Source organism: Cucumis sativus, chromosome 7 (genome assembly GCF_000004075.3).
Source record: "Cucumis sativus cultivar 9930 chromosome 7, Cucumber_9930_V3, whole genome shotgun sequence".
Taxonomy (NCBI): Eukaryota; Viridiplantae; Streptophyta; class Magnoliopsida; order Cucurbitales; family Cucurbitaceae; genus Cucumis; species Cucumis sativus.
This window is the reverse complement of record NC_026661.2, coordinates 2,081,296-2,104,878: the sequence shown is the minus strand read 5'-3', so window position 1 is coordinate 2,104,878 and position 23,583 is coordinate 2,081,296. Positions and strand designations below refer to the sequence as shown.

At 32.3% G+C, this 23,583-nt stretch overlaps 4 protein-coding genes and 1 pseudogene across 4 annotated transcripts; 1 reads left to right on the top strand and 4 right to left on the bottom strand.

The window, feature by feature from the left end:
• Nucleotides 1-1,696, bottom strand: LOC105436226 (annotated as a pseudogene).
• Nucleotides 1,697-5,418: 3,722 nt separating this feature from the next.
• On the bottom strand, nucleotides 5,419-7,648 carry LOC101209701 (exopolygalacturonase clone GBGA483). The gene is made up of 4 exons (XM_004144564.3): nucleotides 7,482-7,648; nucleotides 7,055-7,366; nucleotides 6,360-6,875; nucleotides 5,419-5,841 (listed from the first exon to the last, which is right to left on the bottom strand). Exons 1-4 carry the CDS (start codon nucleotides 7,617-7,619, stop codon nucleotides 5,599-5,601), a joined length of 1,209 nt encoding a protein of 402 aa, XP_004144612.1. The 5' UTR covers nucleotides 7,620-7,648; the 3' UTR covers nucleotides 5,419-5,598.
• A 762-nt stretch (nucleotides 7,649-8,410) lies between these two features.
• On the bottom strand, nucleotides 8,411-13,018 carry LOC101211267 (threonine--tRNA ligase, chloroplastic/mitochondrial 2). The gene is made up of 8 exons (XM_004144488.3): nucleotides 12,620-13,018; nucleotides 12,181-12,327; nucleotides 11,897-12,044; nucleotides 10,612-10,865; nucleotides 10,130-10,507; nucleotides 9,632-9,940; nucleotides 9,226-9,426; nucleotides 8,411-8,938 (listed from the first exon to the last, which is right to left on the bottom strand). Exons 1-8 carry the CDS (start codon nucleotides 12,938-12,940, stop codon nucleotides 8,678-8,680), a joined length of 2,019 nt encoding a protein of 672 aa, XP_004144536.1. The 5' UTR covers nucleotides 12,941-13,018; the 3' UTR covers nucleotides 8,411-8,677.
• Nucleotides 13,019-15,637: 2,619 nt separating this feature from the next.
• Nucleotides 15,638-18,966, top strand: LOC101211517 (putative MO25-like protein At5g47540). Its single transcript, XM_004144489.3, has 11 exons — nucleotides 15,638-16,002; nucleotides 16,314-16,475; nucleotides 16,627-16,745; nucleotides 16,847-16,921; nucleotides 17,158-17,251; nucleotides 17,641-17,700; nucleotides 17,805-17,873; nucleotides 18,049-18,147; nucleotides 18,231-18,275; nucleotides 18,366-18,468; nucleotides 18,558-18,966. Exons 1-11 carry the CDS (start codon nucleotides 15,736-15,738, stop codon nucleotides 18,665-18,667), a joined length of 1,203 nt encoding a protein of 400 aa, XP_004144537.2. The 5' UTR covers nucleotides 15,638-15,735; the 3' UTR covers nucleotides 18,668-18,966.
• A 2,163-nt stretch (nucleotides 18,967-21,129) lies between these two features.
• LOC101211761 (cytochrome b561 and DOMON domain-containing protein At5g35735) lies at nucleotides 21,130-23,113 on the bottom strand. Its single transcript, XM_004144490.3, has 3 exons — nucleotides 22,160-23,113; nucleotides 21,777-22,031; nucleotides 21,130-21,657 (listed from the first exon to the last, which is right to left on the bottom strand). Exons 1-3 carry the CDS (start codon nucleotides 22,766-22,768, stop codon nucleotides 21,331-21,333), a joined length of 1,191 nt encoding a protein of 396 aa, XP_004144538.1. The 5' UTR covers nucleotides 22,769-23,113; the 3' UTR covers nucleotides 21,130-21,330.
• Nucleotides 23,114-23,583: the final 470 nt, after the last annotated feature.

Genomic DNA, 23,583 nt, shown 5'->3' with positions numbered 1-23,583 from the left:
TCATTTTGAAGCAATAGTGTAAGGGGAAGAGCAAATGGAAGGATTTTGTATTCCCGAAAGGATTGGTTTCACATTCATGCATTGAGATGTAATAGAACCTTTTGTTCCATTGTAAACGAGGTCAATATTGGCTACTTTTACTTCTTCACATGGTAGGTTGCTACTACAAATAAGTTTGACTGCCACTGAAGTTGCAGAACATCCTCTAATATTCTTGAAGCTCACTTTATTAATCTTAATCTTTGACGGAATCTGAAAAATTAAAGTCTATTCGTGAAATTGAGATGCATGAAGAATTTCAAAATAAAAGTTTTAAGAATACGATTAATACCTGACGATTGCACTGATTCCATGGACAATACTCTTGGTCAATGAGAATTGGGTTGCTAACGTTGATCATTGTAATGTCTGAAAAATGCATGATGATGGCAATACCAGCAACCGGAGAGGCTGACCATGTTTTAATCCTAACACCATTAGTGGTGTTCATTATTGTGCAGTTCTTTACTACGACACCTTCAACCGGTTCTTCGTTAGTGTATTTTCCAAGACTTCCTATGCTTATTCCATGACCTGGCCCACATGTCACATCAGTGACTTTCACTCGTTTGCTTCCATTTCCAAGTGAGATGCAATCATCTCCTATTGCTATTCGAGATTTCAAGATTGAGATCCTAATTGATCGGCCAATGTGTATTTCATCTGTGTTGGGACTATCTTCTGGTGCAATTATGTTGACACCTTGAAATGTGAGGTTGTTGCACCCTAGGATGTTGACATGGGAGTTTTTGCTATCGAGTGATGTTATTCTCCTCACAATTTAATTGGTAATGAAGTTGAATCTTAAGCTCTATTCATTTTATATGATCAATAAGTCGTGTCAGAGATAGAGGGTGAAAAAAGGCAACTCACAAACTTTTAGGAAGGGATGAAAATATAATTTTTCTCTATATATTTAGTCTTGATATTTAAAAAAAATAGCTCTTTGGCATCTAATTTTTTATGGTTAAATTTAGTTCAATATTCATATGATATTAACATCGCATTTTCCAAATTGTAAAAATGAAAATAATAGAAAACAAAATCTAACTAACCCCTTCAAAATCAAAAAAGACGAATGGGGTCAATGGAAAAGAAAACAAAAGGTATAGGACTTACAATGGGGAGGTTAGCACAATTTATACATTTATGACAATCATTCTTTTACCAACCTTCCTTTCCTTGGCCATCAAAAACTCCACCTGATAGTTTCATTCTATCAACATATACGAAAGTAATCCAACTATCTCCTTGAGGGTGGTTTAAAGCCTGCAATGTTCCACGAACTCGCATTTCAATAGGGCTCTTGCAAGGACCTTTAAATTCTCCTTCTCTTACTTTAAATATTCCCTTTGGAATAATCACAGCACTTGGAGGAACAGATGCACATGCATCATTCCATGCATCTTTCAAAGCCTATGTTTCACAAGTAACAAAACTACAAAAGTTAGCAAAAGCAATTAATTAATTCAATAAGCAATATTACTTTGGTGTATACTTTATTGTGTGTTTATACCTCAGTGACATCGACGCCAGACACAATATTACCATACTTCCTCAAATGAAAAATAACATCAACATGAGATCGGGACTCAATAGTAAATGATAGCAATATCATCAAGAATGTAGTTACCGATAAGCTCGAATACTTGATCATTCTTATATTGTCTTTTTTTTTTTTTGTTCTCTTTTAATTTCTTCTTTATATATGATGTTTGGAAATTTTGTATGAAATGGTGATGTTTTATTTTGCATTCAACATCTCTAGCTGTATATATGAATAGAAGACGAAGTTTGAATGAACCTAAAAGAGATTAGGAGGGTTGTGAACTCAGTGTGTGATATATTATTGTTTACTTATGCATTAATTTGATAATTAAAATTTGTTTATTGTTCACAAGTCATTACATTAAATGGGTGTGGTGCCTTCATTCACCTTTATGAACAATTGCATCTCTTTAAGAAACAAAAAATTCACTCAACCATCAAAACAAAACAAGCATAGCCACCTATTTTTATCCTACCAGTAATTTTCTCTAATATTAATATAAGTAATAATTGTTAAATTATTTATTTATTTATTTACTTTTTAAAAGTAAAAAAATTAATAATAACATAAAATCTCAAAATATCTCATTTAATTTATTTTAGAAAAATGAAATTTTGTTTTATTAATATAATATCAAATTTTGATTTTATTCTTATTACTTTTTCCTAATTTGTGGTACACTCCAGGTCTACAAATAGGAACCCTTATCATTTGAAAAAAATGAGAAGTGTTTTTTGAACAAAGAATTCTTTGGAGAAAATTTTCTTACAAAAAATCTCTAGAGAAAACGTTAAAAAAAAATTTAGAGAGAATTTCTTAAAAATGTGAGTTTTCTTATTCATTTCGTTACGTTAGTATTTTACTTTTTTTGTTTTTGTTCCTCCTTAGCAAATCAAATTCCATTTTAAAATACATTTTGTTGGAGGTTCATGTGGTAGGGATTTATCCGCACCTCATCGACGAGTAAATTTTATTTGGGATTTAAAAATCTATTTTTTTCTTTTCTTTTACGTTTAATATTTTTGTGTATTATTATTTTTCTTATTATTATTATTATATATGGGTGGCGGCAAGGTTTTAAAAAAAACTTCCTTTTCTTTTCCTTTTATCTTTTTTTATTTTTTATTTGTATATTTATTTGTTGTAGTTGTCTACCATTTGTATTTTCTTTTTATATTTATTTTTTTAACTTGCTTTTCTTGCATGCATAATAATTATTATCATGTAATATTAAATTTATGAATATCTTTTTACACTTTGCAATATTACATTGGTATTTCATATTAATTATTTAATTTTTTTTCTCCTTACATCATATTTATTTTTACATTTTTTCATTCTAAAAACAAATCCGACGATGAAATTAGAAATATCGGAGTCCGTTATTTCTAAATTCTTGAGATGAGGGAATCGGTTTTTTGGGAATCCAAGATTCGATTCCCAATATTTTTTTTAAAAAAATAAAATTTTATCTTACTTGCTTAATTGAGGGTATATTATATTTGATTTCATTGTGCATTATTTCCTATTGACCTAATTTTGAAGATCATTATTTCCTATTGACCTAATTTTGAAGATCTTTCTTAAGTTTCCTTTTTTAACTGTTTAGAAATTTTTCTTTACAACTATTCCTTTTAATTTTTTTAAAAAAATGTTTAAAATATAAATCTATATTTCATATGTTTTCCTTAATCAACTTTTTTTAATAACTCACTTCTATTTCGCTAAAAATATTCCTATGATGGAATTTAGGAAATTTGGGAGTCTGATTTTCTAGAATTCTTAAGGTGAGGGATCACATCTTTGAAAGTCCGAGATTTGATCCCAAGAAAAAATAAATTTAATCAATGTTTTAAAAAAAAATCTTTATTCAAAGACTATCCTACGATAGATTTTGAGAAATTGTAATAATTTCTCATTTTCTTAAGGTGAGAAACTTTCCTTCAATATATAGTCTAATTAATGGAATATAATTCCACTTATTTTATGAGATCATTGCTTCAAATATTGGAGTAACGAGGGATGAAATAAAACATTAGTTTTAAAATAAATTTAAAAATATTTTCAATTCAAGATTTTAGATTTGGTCACCGTTATTCTAAATGGGTGTTGTGGGATGCTAATACCTTCCTCACACACAAATGACTGTCGAACTCAATTCTATTTTTCGCAGACCATTTTTTAAAAATTGTTTATTTTATTTCGGTGTTCAATCACACTGTAAAAAAGATTAGTGACGTCTCCTATTTTATTTTAAAACTAGCTCTTTTGAGGACGTCAGCCACCCCGCGTCGTCTTGGACACGTGGCGATAACAAGCACTCATCATGGAAGAAACAAAATTAACCTTTTTGTAGCCATATTAATGTAAAACCCAAGGGTTTATAACAACCTAAAAATGGATGGTCTTTTATCATCAAATCGGTTGTTTATTTCTATGTTTTCAGTGCCCTCTTGAACAAATTTATGTAGAATATCATGTTCATGAGGCAAGTTTTGCATCATTCATATATCCCTATCAAACCTCTCGTATGTCATTCTTCTTTTTTACTACTTGTTAACAATAAGTTTATATATTATGATCATAATTGAAGTCTAATACTCACAACTCTTTTACACAAAAGCACTCCGTAGAAATACTGGCGGTTGAGTAGATGGAAATGTGTTAAACTACATTTAATCCATATCAAATGATGGTGGTAGGGTGTAATATTTTGGATTTGGTTTGAACTTTTATTACATTTTATTAAACATGTTGGAGTTTTTTAAAAAATTATTTTAATAGATTCACACTTTTCTTAGGTTTGAAACATTTTGTGTTTAATTGTCTTTTAATTATAACCTTTCTATATTTGGAACATATCCTATAGATTTTATGAGATAGTTGTATTTCGAGACTTAATTATTAATTTATCCATATTGAAGTGAAATAACATATTGTGTCATAGATTTGTGTTTGTTAATTACGCTTAACATCTGTGTGGATCAATTTCAATCAAAATAATGGTTTATATAATTATTATATGTTGATAAATTTCTGCTGTATAGAGTCGAATTAAAAATTATGTCAATTTTGAATTAGTGTCATCATAGCGTACAACAATTTCAATTGAAAAACTCACACTAGAGTAAATTGGCACATATGATGGTATGGATATAATATGAATATAATGTCAAGTAAACCTATCATTAGCTAAATTAATCATTCACACCATGATAATATTACAACCAATTTATTTCATGAAAATTGCAATATATTTATCATTTATCAAAAGATCCAAAACCATCCTTCCTCAAGATAATAAAATATATCAAAGATTATGAAAACTCAAATACTTTCAATGCATGTATCAAACCAAGTTATAGAAAGTCTTTTATAGCGTTTTTTCACTATTATAGAAAAATGTTATAGAAGCTATCATTTATAGCGCTTTTAGCTAACGCTATAAAAGTTTTCAAAACATTAAACTCACTACAAAAAAAAATCAGCTTTTTATAGCACTTTCCATAGCATTAAAAACTGCTATACAGCATACCTAAAAAGCTATAGAAAGTCTATATAGCATTTTTCGCCATTATAAAAAATACTATAGGCATCATTTATAGCACTTTTCTAACGGTATGAAAAGTTTAAATGACAACAAATTTACACTACAGCATTAAAAAGACACTGTAGAAAACTTGAAAACTTTCAATATCATGCACTATGACAACATTCTAAAAGAGCTATAGAAAGTTTACAATAGCATTTTATGATATTTGTCTTAGTAATGTGATATAAGAAATAGTACTTGTCCAAAAACCTCAAACAGTGCAATAATAAAGTAATTAAATTGAATAATATATTTTATGTTATCTATTAAAGAAGAAAAGTCCCATCAATGTGGGTTACAACTTACAATTAATTGAATTAAACTTCACCTCTCATCATGCTCTCATATACATATGATTGAAAAGCAATGAAAAGGGTGCTATAGTATATATTATAAAATGATTTGGTTGATGAATGACTCAAGCTGCAAAAGCCCTAGTGCAAGCTGGTGGCACGACGCTTCCAGCAATGGCAGGCTTAACATTGGAACATTCTGAAATGGCTGTGCCATTGGTTCCACTATATTTCAAGTTTATGTTCGATAGCTTCACATTCTTGCAAGGATATCCTCTACTACATACAAGCTTTACAGCTACTTGAGTTGTTGATGTTCCTCTTATGTTCTTGAATCCCACATTGCTTATTTGAACTCTTGATGGAATCTATATATTTCAAAACATAATTCATTAGCAAAACCCAATCAAGAGATATCCTAATTGTAAATTCCTTGCTAAATGTTCATAAAAAGTTATACCGTTTTGTTTTTAAAGTTTAAACCTTCAAATAACTCTTCTGTCTATTGGTTTTATGAAGAAAAGTTTATAAACACTCATTTTATCTAGATTTTATTTTTGTTTTGTGTTGTCTATTTTTTAACCAATGTTTTAAAAGAACAAACCAAATTGTTCTAAGGCTAAAGAAAGTAGGTTTTTAAAATGTGTTTTTGAGAATTCGGCAAATTATCATTGTAAAAATTGAGAGGAAATAAGCTCAATTTTCGAAAATCAAATGGTTACTGAACGGGCCTAAATAATTATCAAATGGACGTTGTTGAATTTGGAAACCATCATAAAAAAGTACTAGAAAACGAAACGAGAGAAGCAGCATGTAAATTTAATTTTCAAAAACGGAACAAGTTGTTAAAGAAGAAGAAAGAAAGTTGTCAGAAATATGTAAGTACCTGGCGGTTGCATGTTCCATAAGGGCAATATTGTTGGTCAATTAAGATAGGAGTGCCAACATTGTTCATGACAATGCTTTCAAATTGCATATTAGAAGCAATTCCTTTAGTAGAAGCTGGCCATGACTTGATTCTAACTCCAAACATAGTGTTTGTAATTGTGCAATCTCTCACAGTGATTCCAGAAACAGGTTTCTCATTTTTGTACTTTCCGAGGCTTCCAATACTAATTCCATGTCCAGGTCCACATGTTACCTTCTCCACCTTAATTTGTTGGCTTCCATCGCCGATCGAGACACAATCATCCCCGGTTTTGATCCTAGCATTATGTATAGTCACCCCACTCGATCCGCCAATATGGATTCCATCTGTGTTTGGACTGTCGCCCGGGGCATCGATGTTGATGTTTTGAAGGGTCAAATTCCTGCAGTTGTGCACATTCACGTGGAAGAATTTGCTGTCTGTTGAAGTTATGTCTTTGATTAAACTGTTGTTGAGGCTGTAGAATCTCAAGCTCTGTTGCAAATAATTAGAGTATGAAGGGTATATATACTAGCAATTAGTTAAAGAAGTTGCTATGATGCTTTGGTTATCTTTTATAATGCCCTTTTACATAAATCTTCAAATGGTAAGTGGCAAAGAAACAATCATAACCAAATGAACGTATAGTAAAAGGAGAAAAATAAATGGCTCACAATAGGGAGGGAGCCACATTTGCCAGAAGAAGCACATTGATTTTGCTTCCAAGCAAGAGATCCTCTGCCATCAAAAGTGCCCTTTCCTGAGAGAGTTAAGCCATTGATGTACTGAAAAACAATCCAACTAGCATCATTTCTCATCTTTTTAATATTAGTTGGAGCTTGCAATCTTCCCTCCACTTGAACATGAATGGGAGCCAGACATGGCCCTTGAAATTTCATTGAATCCACCACATATCTCCCTCCTGGTATCACTATTTTGCTGGGCTTTGTTGAGCTACAAGCATCCTTCCAAGCCTTCATTATGGCCTAATAACAAACAAACCCCAAAATAATAATTATTCAATGTCTGACTGTCACAATAATCTATCTCTGTTCACAAATCTACATTGCAACGTTTGGAAAAAAAATATGAAAACGTCACCTGGCTATCGTCGGAGTTTCCATTTGCTCTTGCTCCGTATCTTTTGACATGGAAATCAGCAGCTTGAGCATTTGTGATGAGACCAATGAATAAGAAGAGGATGAATGTGGTTGATCTTGAGATTGTTGATGAAGACATGGCCGAATGGTTTGATGAAAATGTGAGTGTAAATGTGAAGTTTTTATAGTAGAATCAAGAAAAGTCATGAACCACAAAAAAGTTTTATGACTAATTTTAGATATGTTTTTAGCTTTTTCATAAATTCTTTTGGTGGTGAAGAAATTTTTGTTTCATTCAACCTCACCTCAAGCTTTTTTGGCTCTACCATTCATGTTTGAAAAAAACATGGAGCTTGCTTTTATATATACTTGGTTGTATGAATGGAAGTTAAAATTCCTCATGGAGTAATTAAGTTAATGTTGTCCCATGGCATGTGTTGCTAAATCATTTTAAGAGACCACATATGTTTGGGTTTGGAGTATATAATTTGAAAAGGGTATCACAATCTAATTGGCAGTTTTACATCATTAGATACATGAGAAAGAATAAAGTGTAAATTATTTGTGTGTAAACTTGAGAGTTTAGATTTGGTAGTTATTAGTGTTGCAAATGACTATTATCTTATTATATGTTCTGTTTTTTTATAAACAGGGGAGATACATTCTGATTTATCCATCTGGAAAAAAAATCAAAACAACATAAATGAATTTATTTTTCTAAACTTTGCATTCAATTTTTAAACTAACATTTATTGTAAATGAGAAAAGTGATTCAATATTTTTCCATGTTTGCACCCTTTTTGTATTGTTTTTAATATTATGTACTTTTGGACTTGATTTTTATGTAATATTATAAGATATTAGACTATTCGTGGAAAAAATAATAATACATTTAAGTCATTCTTGTAATCTAGACTATGAATTAGGCTATTAGGGTAGAAAGCCTAATTAAAGGGCTCTAAGTATATATATATATATATTTTCATTATTCACGTTAGAGGATGGAAAATCCTCAAAATCAAATAGTCTTCTGTAACTACAAGATTACAGACATTTACAGCCAAAATGTGGAGTGAAAGAATACTAAAAAGTACAATGCGAATATGTTCATTGAGGGAATTAACCTACACGAGGAATTTCAAGTCAAATAATAAGGAAAATTCTTAATGGCCGTGGTTCATCCTAGAAAAGAACGCTTCAAAATGGAGTTCTATTCTCTGAGGCGAATTTGATTCTTCCAACAAAGTCATCAACTGCTATGGTCCCTATCTCCCCACCAAACCTTGATCTCACTGTCACAGTTTGCATCTCGACTTCCTTGGCACCAACAACTGCCATCAATGGTATTTTTTGGGTCTCTGCATTTCTAATAAGCTTAGGCAACCGCTCACCGTGACAAACTTCTGCTCGAACTCCACTGGCTCTGAGTTTTTCGCTCACCTCTTTGCAGTATGAGAGCTGGGATAGAAAAGCAGTGGAGATTTCAGTGAATATCACTACTTTAACACCTAAAATGAATCTCTCCAATTGATTCAGTTAGCAAATCAAATTTACACGATCCCATTCCAAGTATAATGAACCTCGTCATCAGGGACGTGATTCTACCTAAGAACTTGATGAATATCTTGCATGGGTTTGTTGGCAATAAGCTTTCATACATAATCAAGACAGGACCATGCAAATTATTGTGACAACGTAACTAATATGTCACAAACTGCTGGAATTTTTATGCTTATATATAATACCTGGGCATCCGTTACGGGCAAAACTCGAACTTGGATTGGAGAAAGCCATAATGGGAAGTCCCCAGCATAATTTTCTATTAGAATACCGAAGAATCGCTCAAGGGATCCTAGCACTGCACGATGGATCATGATAGGTCTCTTCTTTTCTGAGTTTGAATCAACATATGTGATGTCAAAACGCTGAGGTAGATTGAAATCAACCTGAAAGAAATAAAATAAATAAATATTAAAGAAAGAACAGCTTTACTTAACCACAGTCAAGTTCAAGTCAGATAGCTTTTTCATACATCAAAAGAAACTGCCATGAACTTCAGTTTGTAGAAATCATAAGATTTCAGGACAGTGAAAGAGATTTCACTAAAGATTAGATCTACCAATAAAAACCCATATTAAGTTGAGGGATTGCCTGTATAGTTGAGCATTGCCACTTCCTTCCCAATGCATCCTCGATCTTAATATCAATTTTTGGTCCGTAAAAGGCTCCACCACCTTCATCAATTTGATAGCCCCACCCCTTGTCACCTAGAGCATCTTTAAGAGCAGATGTTGCTTTCTCCCAGATTTCATCATTCCCCACTGATTTTGGTGGTCTAGTAGAGAGATTGACTTCAAATTCGTTAAAACCAAATTGAAGTAATAAATCTTCTGTTAGATCTAGGACACCTCTAATTTCATCTTTGATTTGATCATCCAAACAAAATATGTGAGCATCATCCTGCAAAACCCATAAAACATGTAAGTAAAGCAGCAAAAAATCTTTATTATTTAAGCCGCAAACGAGAAACAATCAAAATATAACTTCAATCCTTCACAGCTTGGAAATTTCGATTTTCTGCATAGAGCAGATAACAACTTGTAGAGTTTAAATGATAAAGAAAATGACAGCATCCAACATAAAGTGCACCTGGGTAAAACCTCTGACACGGAAAAGACCACGCAAGCTACCGGACAGCTCATATCTATATACCGTCCCCAATTCTGCAACTCTTATAGGAAAATCTTGATAGGAAGTAAGCCTTCTTTTGTAAAATAGAATATGGTAGGGGCAATTCATAGGTCGAAGTTGATAAAGCTCATTCTCAACGTCCATCTGATTGTACATATTTTCTCCATAGAAATCTGAATGACCACTGGTTTTCCAAAGCTCTGCTTTTGCCACATGTGGAGTATATAGCATATCATAACCACGTTCCCTGTGCAATTTCTTCCATAAATCTTCTATTATGCTCCTCACAACAGCACCCTTGGGGTGCCAGAATACCAAACCTCCCCCAGCATCATCCTGTGTTCAGCCAATGCTCTAAAATAATTCAGATGAACAAAATCTAAGAGCATAACTCTCGCTACAATCAAGTACATTATAATAGTTTTGGAGGAAGTATACACCTGAATGGAAAATAGATCAAGATCTTTCCCAAGCCGTCTGTGATCACGACGTTTGGCTTCCTCTTTGAAGTGAAGGTATGCTTTTAATTGTTCTTCTGTCTCCCAAGCAGTACCGTATATCCTCTGTAGCATGGGATTCTTCTCGTCTCCTCTCCAGTATGCACCGGCGACTGTTTCAAGTTCAACAGCTCTTTTGTTGATTTTCCCAGTAGATTCAACATGGGGGCCAGCACAAAGATCCCACCATTCATTTCCTGTGAAGAATATAGGATACTACTACGGATCAAGATAATAGGAAAATTTCAACTTCACCCTGAACCAATTGAAGTCTTAAGAAAGCATTACAAATTTAATCATCAATTAAGGTTACGGGATAGAATTACCAACTGATCAAAATAGACCAAGATGTTCTTAATTTACTAGACAATTGATTTACCATTTGCCATCTTTTGCAGCTACCAATATCCTTTTAATTGCAATCAAAAGAACATTTTGTGGAAGAGTATGGAGAAAAGAGAGAAATTTGCTAATTTCAAGTATGGGAGATTCTCTCTGCACTTTCTGTTCATTAAAAATCCTAACAGCGAAGTGATACTAATCAACGATCATAACAAAGAAAAAGAACAATTTCAGTTTTTAAATAATGACCTAATTGGAATGCCTTTTCAATTGTTGAAAATCATTCAGGATCATGAATATAAACAAGAAAATTTCCTAAACTGCATCTTTGTCAGCCTTGAATCTCTCCACAAAAGAAAAAAAGGAAGATAAATTACAAGCACATTAAGAAAATATATTCAGGTGTTTACAAGAACACTTTATACGTTTGTTCAATTCATAAGCACTTTTTACTTCAACAGCCCATGTGAGAGCTCTGTTAAATAAAGGACAATAAATATATCCTTTACCCGCCAAAAATATTTAGTCAATATCTTTTTTAGCAGTTTTCAAGTCATCTCCAATATTAATTAACCATCATAACATTGCTCTTACTTCTTATGGTGTATAGCCGAATAAAATCTTCTGATGAATACTAAGTTTCGTTGGGGTATTTTCTTTTCAATATTTTGCTTGTAAGACCCAATCTATATCAATCCGGGAAACAGAAAGAAAAAGAGTACTCTAAACTCAAGCCCTTCATACGCCAAAGCTAAATTTCAATTACAAAGAAGATAAAAGAATCTAGTGTTCAATCAAGAAAAGTATCAAACATTGCTAAGCATGAAATACAAGAAGATCTCAAAAGGTGGAACAGATAAGTACCAAAGATGATTGCAATCCCTACCAATATGATAGATGGTTATGGGATCCTCCTTTATGCTTTCCAAAAGCTCCATCTTGTAAGGTTCGTTGATTGCCTCAATTCTTCTTTGAGCTTCGTCCCTTGAAACTTCTTCCCTTACAAGTGGTAAGTTTCTGCTAATAATGCGTTCCTAGAGAAGATGTGAGAAATAAACCCCCACACCGTAAAAGGATTGACTAATATATATATTCCAAATCATGTGATGTAAAATAATAAAGAAAAAAAAACCAGTGACTTCAATGCTCATTGATTTGGTATATACCAACCATCTCCTTCTTGATTTTCTTCAAATCTTTATCTCCCAAGGGCTCCATGTCAAAATCATAGTAAAACCCATTTTCAATCCATGGTCCAATTGTCACTTTAGCATCTGGAAAGAGCTTCTGAACAGCCATGGCCATTACATGAGCACACTGCAATTCGAGAAGCATATATCAAGCAGTTGAAACCTAAAGTCCGCATTCAATCTTATCTCCAAGATGCAAAATGGAATTCAGAAAACCCCTTCTAGGTTAGCAACACCCTGTTTAAGTAATGAAACTCCTGCCTAGTTCAAACCTAAACTTCACCCAGGGGAACTCCATTAAGAAAATCCTTCATTAAGCATAAAAAGTCCTCATATTCTCATATAAGAACCCATACCCACATTCAAATAACATCTATCCCAAAACCCACAGGGAAAAATCAAAGAAAAAACAGAGTCACCGTGTGACGAATCCTGAGAAGCTTCTCAGAGGATTCATTAGTTGGAAGAACAATCTTCTCGGTTTGATCCTTGTGGGCATCCACCAAGTCCTCGTTCTGGGTCGAAATTGATGGTGCTGAGGAATCAGTAGCCACAGAAATGGAAGTGGAAAAGCCATTGGACTTGTTGCGAGGGAGAAAAGGTCTGTCCCTATTTCTTGCAAATTTGGTCGAAACTGCAAGGAAGAAGCGAGGAGCAGAGACGTTAGGGGAAATAGGTGTTACGAGAGGAGAGTGTAAGAGTAAGCCAGTGGTAGTCGCCATTCTTTGAAGAACAAACATTGAAGAAAGAAAGAGCGAGCAGATGCCGGAGAAGATATGAGTCTGCTGTTGTGTGTGGTGGAACTTCGGATATTTGTCTCATCGAAAATTACTTATCTGTGTAATATTATTTATTTTTTATTAATATACAAAATTTCAAATTTAGTTCATATTATTATCATATTGTAAGTATTTTAAGAAAATTTGTTATCTATCATAAGTTTTCTTATTTTACCTTACTTTTAAAAAAAATTCATACAGTAGTTTTTGTTAGAGAATTTACTTCTTGTACGTGTACGTTTCAAGATGATTTTTTTTCGATTTTTAATTAATAAGTAATTTTATATATTTAAAAAATAAAGTGCACCACCAATACATGTTACAAATGTTCAAAAGATTCATGACTCTTTAAGAATGATAATAAATATCAATTGGATGCATATTCAATTGAATGGAAGTAATAATTATGGTGTAACAATTCATTCTTATACTAAGTACATATATAATAACATAGAATAAAGATTATTTATTATATATATTTCTTTATTAAAATAAATTTAAAGGACATTTTTTAAAATACTAAAATAAAACAAAATATTTACACAAAATTTTATATTATACCACTGCATATAAGTACATTGTAAATATTTTGTAAAATCTTATAAATATAATATAAAATCTTGTAAATAGTAGGTAAAATCTAACATTTTTAAAAATTATCCAAAATTTAATTACTAGCGGTAAAATGGTAAAACGCAGCTCACGCGTGCTGACTTGGTGGAGATGGTAGCGGCTCGGATCTAAACGTGGCTCACGCGTGCCACTTGGTGGAGATGGTAGCTCACGCGTGCGGCTTGGTGGACATAGTAGCAGCTCAGATCGAAACGTGGCTCACGCGTGCGGCTTGGTGGAGATGGTAGCCGCTCGGGTCGAAACGTGGCTCACGTGTGCGGCTTGGTGGAGATGGTAGCGGCTCGAATCGAAACGTGGCTCACGCGTGCGGATTGGTGGAGATGGTAGCGGCTCGGATCGAAACAGACGGCTGGGACGACGACGCGAGGCTTTTCCTCTTTTTTTTTTCTTTAATAAACCAATCAACTTTTCCACTCTCCTTATGAATTATCCAATCAAATCATCCCTTTTAACTTCCCAAAATTCAGTCTCTTTTCAAAATAATTATATTTTTCGTAATATAATTATTTTTCTTTCCCTCCCAATATCTTTTCTAAAAATACTAAATCAGTTAAAATTATTCCTCTTTAATAATTATATTATCTTCATAATATAATTATTTTTAACCTTTCATAACTTTATATATATATATATAAATATAAACAACAAATATGTTTAGATCTATAAATATAAACAACAAATATGTTTAGATCTCACTAAATCTAACCAAACTTTAGATTATCTAAAATAACATCCAAGATAATTAAAAATCAAAATTTTCTTAATTTTTGCAGGTTACATTGTTAATTTGTAATTCTTTTACTATTCTCCTAAAATTTTTATTATATTCTGTTATTGTATTTTTTTATAGAAAGCTAAAATTATATATATAACTTTATTTGAAAGGGTATTTATTCTGTGTACGAAACTAATTTCCTTATTTACAAAAGAAAAGAGAATTGTTTAAATAGAAAATTAAAATCCTATATATTTTTAATATAAACAAAATAAAATCCCAAACAATTTGATACTATTTCTTCAATGAAAGGATGATGAATGGATTATGAAATTTTAGACTCAATTACCATTAAATTAAAATCTTTATAGAGAAGTTTCTAAAACGGACGGAATTGGAATGTCACTCTTCGCCCTACCCCATAATATTTCTCCAATTTGCTACGATATCGGATTTTTATGTGAAATCTTTCCCTTATTACTTTTTTTAAAAATCAATTAAATTTAAATTATCAATATAAAAAAATTCTAATTAAATAACTGAACATATCACTAAATTGCTTCCACTATCATCTTCGCCAATAAATCAATCAAACTTGAAAATTAATTGTATTATTTATATAATAATTACATAATCTTACATTACCATGCCTACAAAAATGGTGAAAAATAGAAAAATTTAATAAAATATCTTCAACATATAGCACTTCTATTAATTACATTGATAAACAGTGATAAAAGTCTAATAATTTTTATAGTTGATAGAAACAAAATTTTGTTATAATTTGTAAATATTTTGATTTATTTTTTTCTTTTACAAAATTCTCCTAGATATATGTACAATTATTATAAGTTAGATTAAATTTCAACTTTTATTTTTTAATATAAAATCATGTTCACAAACAAATTATTATTAGTCTATTTGTGAACTAATATTTAGTGAATAAGGGAAAGTAGATTGTAATATTTAAATTAGAATTACATGTATCTATAAACCTGAAATATATGTTTTCAGATTCATTACCAAATACCAAATAGGTCATTCGTTTTCAATAAGCTTTAGAAGAGTTAAAATTTAGTTTAGATATTGTTGGATTTGATTAGATTATATATGATCCATAAGAAATATTTGAAATTGATTTACTCATTTCAAATCTAACACAATAATACTGTTCTAAACAGTTTTAACTATATTATATTTTGCTATATTTACGTAAATAAAAATTTAAAATATTTCATGATTTGGAATAATTGAAACCATATTTAAATTAGTTTAATAAGAACATATCTTAATGATTTGGAGTTATAGAATCATCGGCTGTGATCGGAGTCTCCAAATCTTCACGCGCCACCGCAGACAAAAGCCGATTCCTTTTTGCTATATTTGTAACCAACACCTCATTTCTACGATGACCAACAAAACCGGTACAGAACGACGCCCCGCTCTTCTCTTCCAATGTTCTAATCTCCCCATTTCCCCCCCACGTTGTGTACCCTTTAAGAAGAAAAAAGTTATACGAACCCCACCAAAATTCGTCACAACCCATTTGAAAATCATGAAAGGACTTTTCAAGCCCAAGATACGATCGCCGGTGGAGCTCGTCCGGTACGCGCAAGAGCTTCTTCTTTTCATTGACCGGAACGAGGAGGTTCGTGAGCAAAAACGAGCTGAGAAGGTATTATTCATGTTCTTATTCATGCTTTTTTTTTTTTACATTTTCATCTGGGTCACTCTGTTTTCATTGTATGCTTGTCGATTTCTGCGATATTTGCCTCTTGGGTTCTTTATCATTCCTTCCCTTAAAGCTAGAGAATTGGGTATTGTTCTTGCAATTTTGTTTGTTGATTGTTGCTATTGCTCTTATAAATCTTAAACTCGTGTAATGACCTTTGTTATTATCCCTTGGCAAGAAATTGAATGTGTGATTATGATTGTTTTCTCTTGATGTTGAACATGACTTTTGTATTTGGATTTGAATTTATGCAGATATCTGAACTGAACAAAACCATCTCTCAAATGAGAACGATTCTTTATGGAGAAGCTGATGCAGAACCAAATCCAGATGCTTGTTCTCAGTTGACTCAAGAGTTCTTCAAGGAGGATATGTTCCGCCTTTTTGTCACTTGCATTCCGAAGCTGAACTCAGGGGTGAATAATGAGCTTTAACTTGCAATGATATTATGATCATCATATTTTCATTTAAAATGTTGTTTCTCATCAGTCCCCTCCCCTTGATTCATTTCATAAACCTTCAAGTTCTGAAGTTTTGTAGCTTGACTAATGTTTCCCTTACATGCAGCTGCGACAATGTGCAACTCATGTTCTTGCCAATCTGCAGCGGCAGCAGGTTAAGTCTCGGATAATTGCCTCCGAGTACTTCGAAAACAACATGGACATTATGGACATTCTTATACCAGGGTAAGAAATTGATATTGTTTTAAGATTGAATTGAACATTAAATTGTTAACAACTTAACATTACAATACATCCATTGATGGTTTAATGATTGGCTTGATTAGGTACGAAGACAGCGACATTGCTATAACTTATGGCTCAATTGCAAGAGAATGCATCCGACATCAGTGTGTTGCTAAGTATGAACCAATTAAACTTGTTTCTTCAAAATGCAAACATCTTTCTCATTCATTGAGTTTGAATCCATATAGAAGTATCATTTTTACATTTTTGTGCTTATGTTTAAAATCTTGAGTAATAGCCAAAACTATTAAGTGCTGTATATACCATGGCATTGTGAATAGCTCTATGTAATTATCATATCTTGTTCTTCTTTTTCCTTTTTCTTATTTACCCTTAATCCTTTACGGTTCAGGTATGTCCTGGAATCAGAGCATATTAGGAAGTTCTTTGATTACATTCAAAATCCAATATTTTACGTAGCATCAGATGCTTCTGCAACATTTAGAGTTGAGTAAGATTGTGAATTTCTTCCCTATTCTCTATTTTAACATATCTTATGTCTATAATGCCTTTTGTAATATGGAGTTTCTCGATTAATGTGCAAACTTCAATCGTTTTTATTATTGAAATTGATTTGTTTAACACCAACTTAATGAAGTTGGCGGACAAAAGAAACCCTTTATGTATCAAATGCTCACAACGGTAATAACCGCATTAACTTGCTAACCTAAACATACTCAACTGGTTAAAGTCTATGCTTTTGATCAAGAGGTCATACGTAGTTGAGCTAAAAAATAGAATAATAATAATAACTTTCTCTGATGTGTACTATGGTTTGGCATATTGAGAGAATGATGTTTGTTAACTAAAAACATCTTGAACTAATTTTATGCAGAAACTTTTGACAAGGCATAAATCTACTGTTGCTGGGTTTTTTACCAAAAATTTTGATTGGGTAAGCATTACAAGTTATTTTATCTCACCGTTTCGTTAATTGTTGGTTTTCACTCGGATGAACAAGCTCATTGAAGTTAATGTTCAATATTTCCTAACTTTCAGTTCTTCAAAGAGTACAATATGAAATTGTTGGAATCGACTAATTACATCACCAAACGACAAGGTGTGAAGGTAAAGAGAGAGCAAGTGCTATAACTATGTACACATTTCGATTCACTTTATTACATTGAACATATCCTTTACGTTACATCGATTATTGGATGCTTCTGGTTTTGTTGCCTAAAAAATTATAATTTCAGGAAGGCATTTGCATTTTATGATCCTAAAGTTGGGTACTCTGCTGCAGTTGTTGGGAGATATACTACTTGATAATTCTAATTCAGCTGTGATGGTTCAATATGTGAGCTCATTGGATAACATGAGGATCTTGATGAACCTTCTAAGGGTAAACTCTCTCACCTTTAAACAAACTTTCCAAGGATTTACACACTTTTTTTCTTGCTCACACCACATATATTGTACTTATAGGATCCAAACAAGGCAATACAACGAGACGCCTTTGATGTATTCAAGGTACTGTCATTGAAGATTGTTGAATGATTCACACTATTAACTTCTTTTTCTTCCACTAAGAATGTTGTATTTTCTTCTTCTGTTTATTAGCTATTTGTTGCAAATAAAAACAAGCCACCGGAGATCACAAGTGTTCTTGTTGCAAATAGAACCAAACTCCTCCGTTTTCTCGACGATCTTAAACCAGAGAAAGGTAACAACCGAATATCTTTTTGTTTCTCTACCTACTTAATATTATTTCTTACACATATATGTGGATGACTCATCACGTTTTGGTTTCAGCAAATGAAGGATTTGAAGAAGATAAAGCTGAGATTACAAGACAGATCTCCATTCTCGAGTCAAGTGATCCATCGTCCTCGGAAACGGAAAACTGTGATATCGAATGTTAGTTTCGGCTTCAGATGCATGTTTTTGTTATTGCAGCTGCAAGCGAGCAAAGATAAATATCAGGCCACCGGTTTTCTGTTTATTTACATGAAGCATGAGAAATGTCTATCATGCGGAATGTTTTATACCAGACATTTATACTGTTAGAAATTTGATAGAATGCATATGTACCATTTTTTTCAAGTACATATATCAATCACCAAAGTATAATGTAAAGTATACATTTAACACACATTCTTTATATAGTTATTCATTTTATTGATAATTTGTATTGTATTTATAGATTGCGTACATTTGTTTCTCTAACTTCCCTTGTAGTTCTTCTTTCCTCTTAACCATTTAACACAAGTTTAGTTTAGGTCATTTGTAAGATTGTATTGTATGATAACACTACACTTGATGATGAATAAGGTGGTTTGAGAATTTAAACTTTTTCTCAAGAAATTTAAACTAACTTATTCAAAACCTCAACTCAACATAAATTACTGTCTTCAATTAATTCATCAACTGTACAAGCTAGGAATGTCATTTGCAACTTATAACAACTCAACTTGGTCATTCTCATATCTTCTACTTTTGGCACATTCCACCCACCATCATCTTGGACTACTTGCACCATTTTCAATCATTACCATCTTTAGGATCGTTGAGGTAAAACACTTGCTTAGCTTGACTTGTAAATAAGAAATGTTTGTTTACATACCAGTGACGACCTTTATTAATCTATTTATAGCCTAAATTCATATGCTATATTGATTTTCTTAATGTTCACTTTAAACATAATAACATGTCTTCATCCTAGCATATGAGAAGGTTCAAAACATCACTGACAGTAGAGATCACCTCCTCCTCCACATTCACTTTTTAAAGCACCACAATCCAACTATTTCGTGTCCTTCAACGATTATCACTTATCACACACTCTCTCTCATATATGTATATAAGAGGACAAAGAAGATAAATTCGACCAAACTTTTCGAAAAGTTCAAACTATGGTGATTAGATAGGCATATGCGTAGAAAGGGGGAAAAATAAATTTGGGTTGAGGCCCAATTGACTACAAACATCTAACAAAGTGGGCCTAGTGGAGAGAGGCCCAAATTAAAAGTGCTAGAGAATTCTCAAATATGATTCAATGATTTCTCAATATATGTATGTGTTGAATCTATATATACAATTTTGTTTCATTCTTACTTTTATCATTTTTTTTCTAAAAAAAGCCTTTCAATTATTTCCATTTGCCATTTAAAAAAAAAAAAAAGTTAATGAAGAGTTGTTGGAATCTTTTGATATAATGTTACCAAATGGGAAAGTGTTGTCAAGTGACAAGAGAATAGAAAATGCCACAAAGGAATATTCAATTAGACATTAAAGTTCGAAAATAATCTTATTATTATTATTTTGATTAATTTTATAAAAAGCAAATTGTGTTGGTAATAGCATTTTGGAATACAAACAAACCCCAATCTACAAATTAATAAGTCTTTCTCTTTAATTTAACAAGTTTGTGGATGGAAGCACTTCCATGTTCCAACTTAACTTTAGCTTTCATGAGTTGTAATGCATATCCTCACTTTTTATTGCATATAGTAAACTAAGTTTGTCCATTTCAACCCAACAATAAATATATTATTGACTTTCAAAGCTTACTAATTTCACAAATATAAATTTACACTAATTTAATATAATATGTAATTTATACACACTCTACAGTCTAACCTTGAAACGTGTTTTTTCATTCAAATCGAGCATAACAAGATCGATAGTTCAAATCACCTTATTATGATTGTATAAAAGCACATGGTTGAGTTGAGTTGATAATTATTATAAATGAATAATTTAGAAGTTGACATAATTAACGAAGTAAAATAAACTTTTTAAAAATTAGTGAACCAATTTAAATCTCTTAAATTACCTAAGTTGTCAAACATCCCCTATAAGAGAAGTACATGTGATAATATTTTACGCGAGTTGGTTTGATTTGATTTTTCTACGGAGATTAATTGTTTGTCAAACTATTATTTTCTTACCCGTAACCAAAAATCCATCGTCTTTTTCACTCAAGTTGCACTCTTCAATTTGAATAAAACTTTCTCTATATAGATTGCAATTTTAAATTAGACGTTAGACGAACTAGCATGTTTTTAAAAAAACTAACCTTTCTCATTTATTATCTTTTCTTTCATTTTGTAATTCATTGTTACAAAATGAAATTCAAACCTATACTATGAGATACATTCATGAATGAATGAACATGTAGCTAAAAGAATACTAAATTCCATTCCATTGTATTCCTTTACATTACAAACATAATCTCTTTTATAGGTAAAACTAGAGCTTCTAAATTTGGAAATAGATCCATTTTTTCCATTTTGTCCATCAAATTCTTACATTTTTAGATTACTTGCATTCCCCATTTCTTCTTCCATTTTGTAACTTCCAAACTAATAACTAAACTTCATAAAATTGGAATCATGAAGAACACTAAAATAAATGAGTTTGAAGAAAGAAAAGAATTATGTATAAATATAATAACAAAAATAATATGATCATCACTACTGCTAATCCCAAATAAGAAAAACACAAAAGAAGAAATAAAGAACACTCAAAATGTAAATCAAACAAACAAACAAAAAAAGCCCTCCAAAATCAGGGAAGATTATACTCAAACTCTGTTTTCTTCTCTTGTAGCATTTCCATTGATCCCATTTACGCCATTGACGTTATGTGGGAACTTATCAGAGTTGGATCGCTTTCTCTTTATGCAAATGATCCATGTAATGACTTCAAGAACGACGGCGACGGCGCCCAAGAAGATGAGGATTCCGGTGTAAGCTCGTTTCCATTTTCCATCTGGGTTCAAGATATCTAATCCTTTAAAGACGTTGATGATGCTAAGAACAATCACACTGTATCCGATAGAGTGATGGTAGATATTCCAATAAATTCTGTATTTATGATCCTTGTTTGGCCTCAGAAGCAGAGCGAAAACCTAAAATGGAAAAACCCCAAATCACAATTAATGAAGATTTCAACAATTTTTTGAACTTTTTGATTTTTGATGTTTTAGTTGTAGGGTTTTTGTGTGTGTGTGCTTTTTTTTATCATTACCTGAAGAGTTCCGAAGACGAAGAGGGTGATTCCGATGTTGCGATGAGTGTTGTATTCAATACCGAGGGAATCGCTGCCGAGTTTTATACCGGTGGCCCAACCGGCGACACCGACGGCGTAGGCGGAGGCTTGACAACCAACGTGAAGGTAAAACCAAGCTGGATCTGCTCCTTTGAAAACTTTCAAATATCTAGCGAAAATTGCTCCCATAGGCATCATAGTTCCCCAACTAACAGCGTTCAAAACTCCATGAGTCTGAAAAATCAAAACCCTTCAATCAGACGATGAAATTTCACGAAATCCTCAAAAGGGTTTCACAAATAAGAACAATCAAACTGACCCAGATCAGAAAAAGAAAAAAAAAATCCTAATCAAACACTTACGTTTCTCTTCTTTAGAACGTCATCCGCAGCTGCTGTGCTTGATCCAGTAAGCAAATCGAGGGTAGTTCTTGAAGCTCTGTTGGCATCTGTAATGGCATGAGAAGCCGGAGAACCTCCAGCCAAAGGGCCTTCTTGCCATACTTGATTAATTGTGGTCTCATTATCTCCAAGAATAATGGTAGCAAAAATGGTCATTTCTTGATTGACATAAGTGGCTCTGAGTTGAGGAACTTGAAAGCTTATGCTGCTTTCTTGCAGGGTTGGAGTAGGGGAATTTACATCGGAAGTGTAAGCATGAGCGATTCCAGAGGAATTTCTGTAAGCTACAAGAGCTTGAGAGCCAAACATGTTGAGACGTTGTCGGTTAATAGCCCAAGCGATCCATTGATTAGGACCGGTATTAGGGCGTCTGAAAGCAATTCTCAAGGTGTTATTTGATTGAATTAAGGTCCAATGAAGGAAAGAGTTGAGCACTGGATGATCTACACAAGCTGCAAATACTTCATTGTTGGTAAATCCATTGTAGCTTCTGCAAGTTTGAGCTGAGGCTGAGAGGCATAAAGAGAAGAGGATCAAAACAGAGAAAAAGCTTTGGAGCTTTATTTCCATGGTGGACTGAATGGATTTGAGGTAATTGTTTTCAGTTTTGTTGTTGATATGTTGTTTCTGAGATGGAGGGAATAGGGGATTATTGGTTGGGGGAGAAAGAAGGAAGAAAAAAGTGAGTATTTATAGGGTATAATTGAAGGGAAAGTTTGATAAATTTGTGTTCATGAAGGGATGTTTCTTTTCAACTATGTGAATTTGTATTGTTTTTGTTTTGGGGTTTGGGAAAGTCTTTGTTTCTTCTTGGTTGCTTCATGTGTCTCTGTCCATATTCAACAACTCACATTTGTTAACCTAATTTTTCTACTCTCTCAACCATTCTTCTAGAAAAAACTTGCTTGGGTTTGGGATTTTTTCTTCTTCTTTTTTTTCTATTTCTATAGAATAGGAGCCACCTAAAAGAGAAAGAGAAGGCAAAAATACTTTGAAAATGTTGACTTATTCCAACTTCCACCATTGTTAAAAAAATCTTAAAGAAATCACCCACCTTCAGTCTTGTGTTCTCTTTCAAAATAATCTTTCCCATCCCTTTACCTACCCACATTACTTCATTTAATTAACTCTAGGCTTTGAATTAGATCTATGATTGTTTTGTTTTGTTTTTCTTTTCTAGTTAACTTTTGGGTTTCAAATCTTCATTTTTGTGGCCATTATGTGATTCCCTTTTGGACTAATGGTATTATGGGAATTTCAAATCTATAACTAGTTTCATAGATGAAAAACTATATTAATAATTCATTCATGATTAATACAATGATTAAACAGACTAATTTGAAGGTTCGGCGATTCTCGAAGACTTTGAGATGCTTTAGAAACAA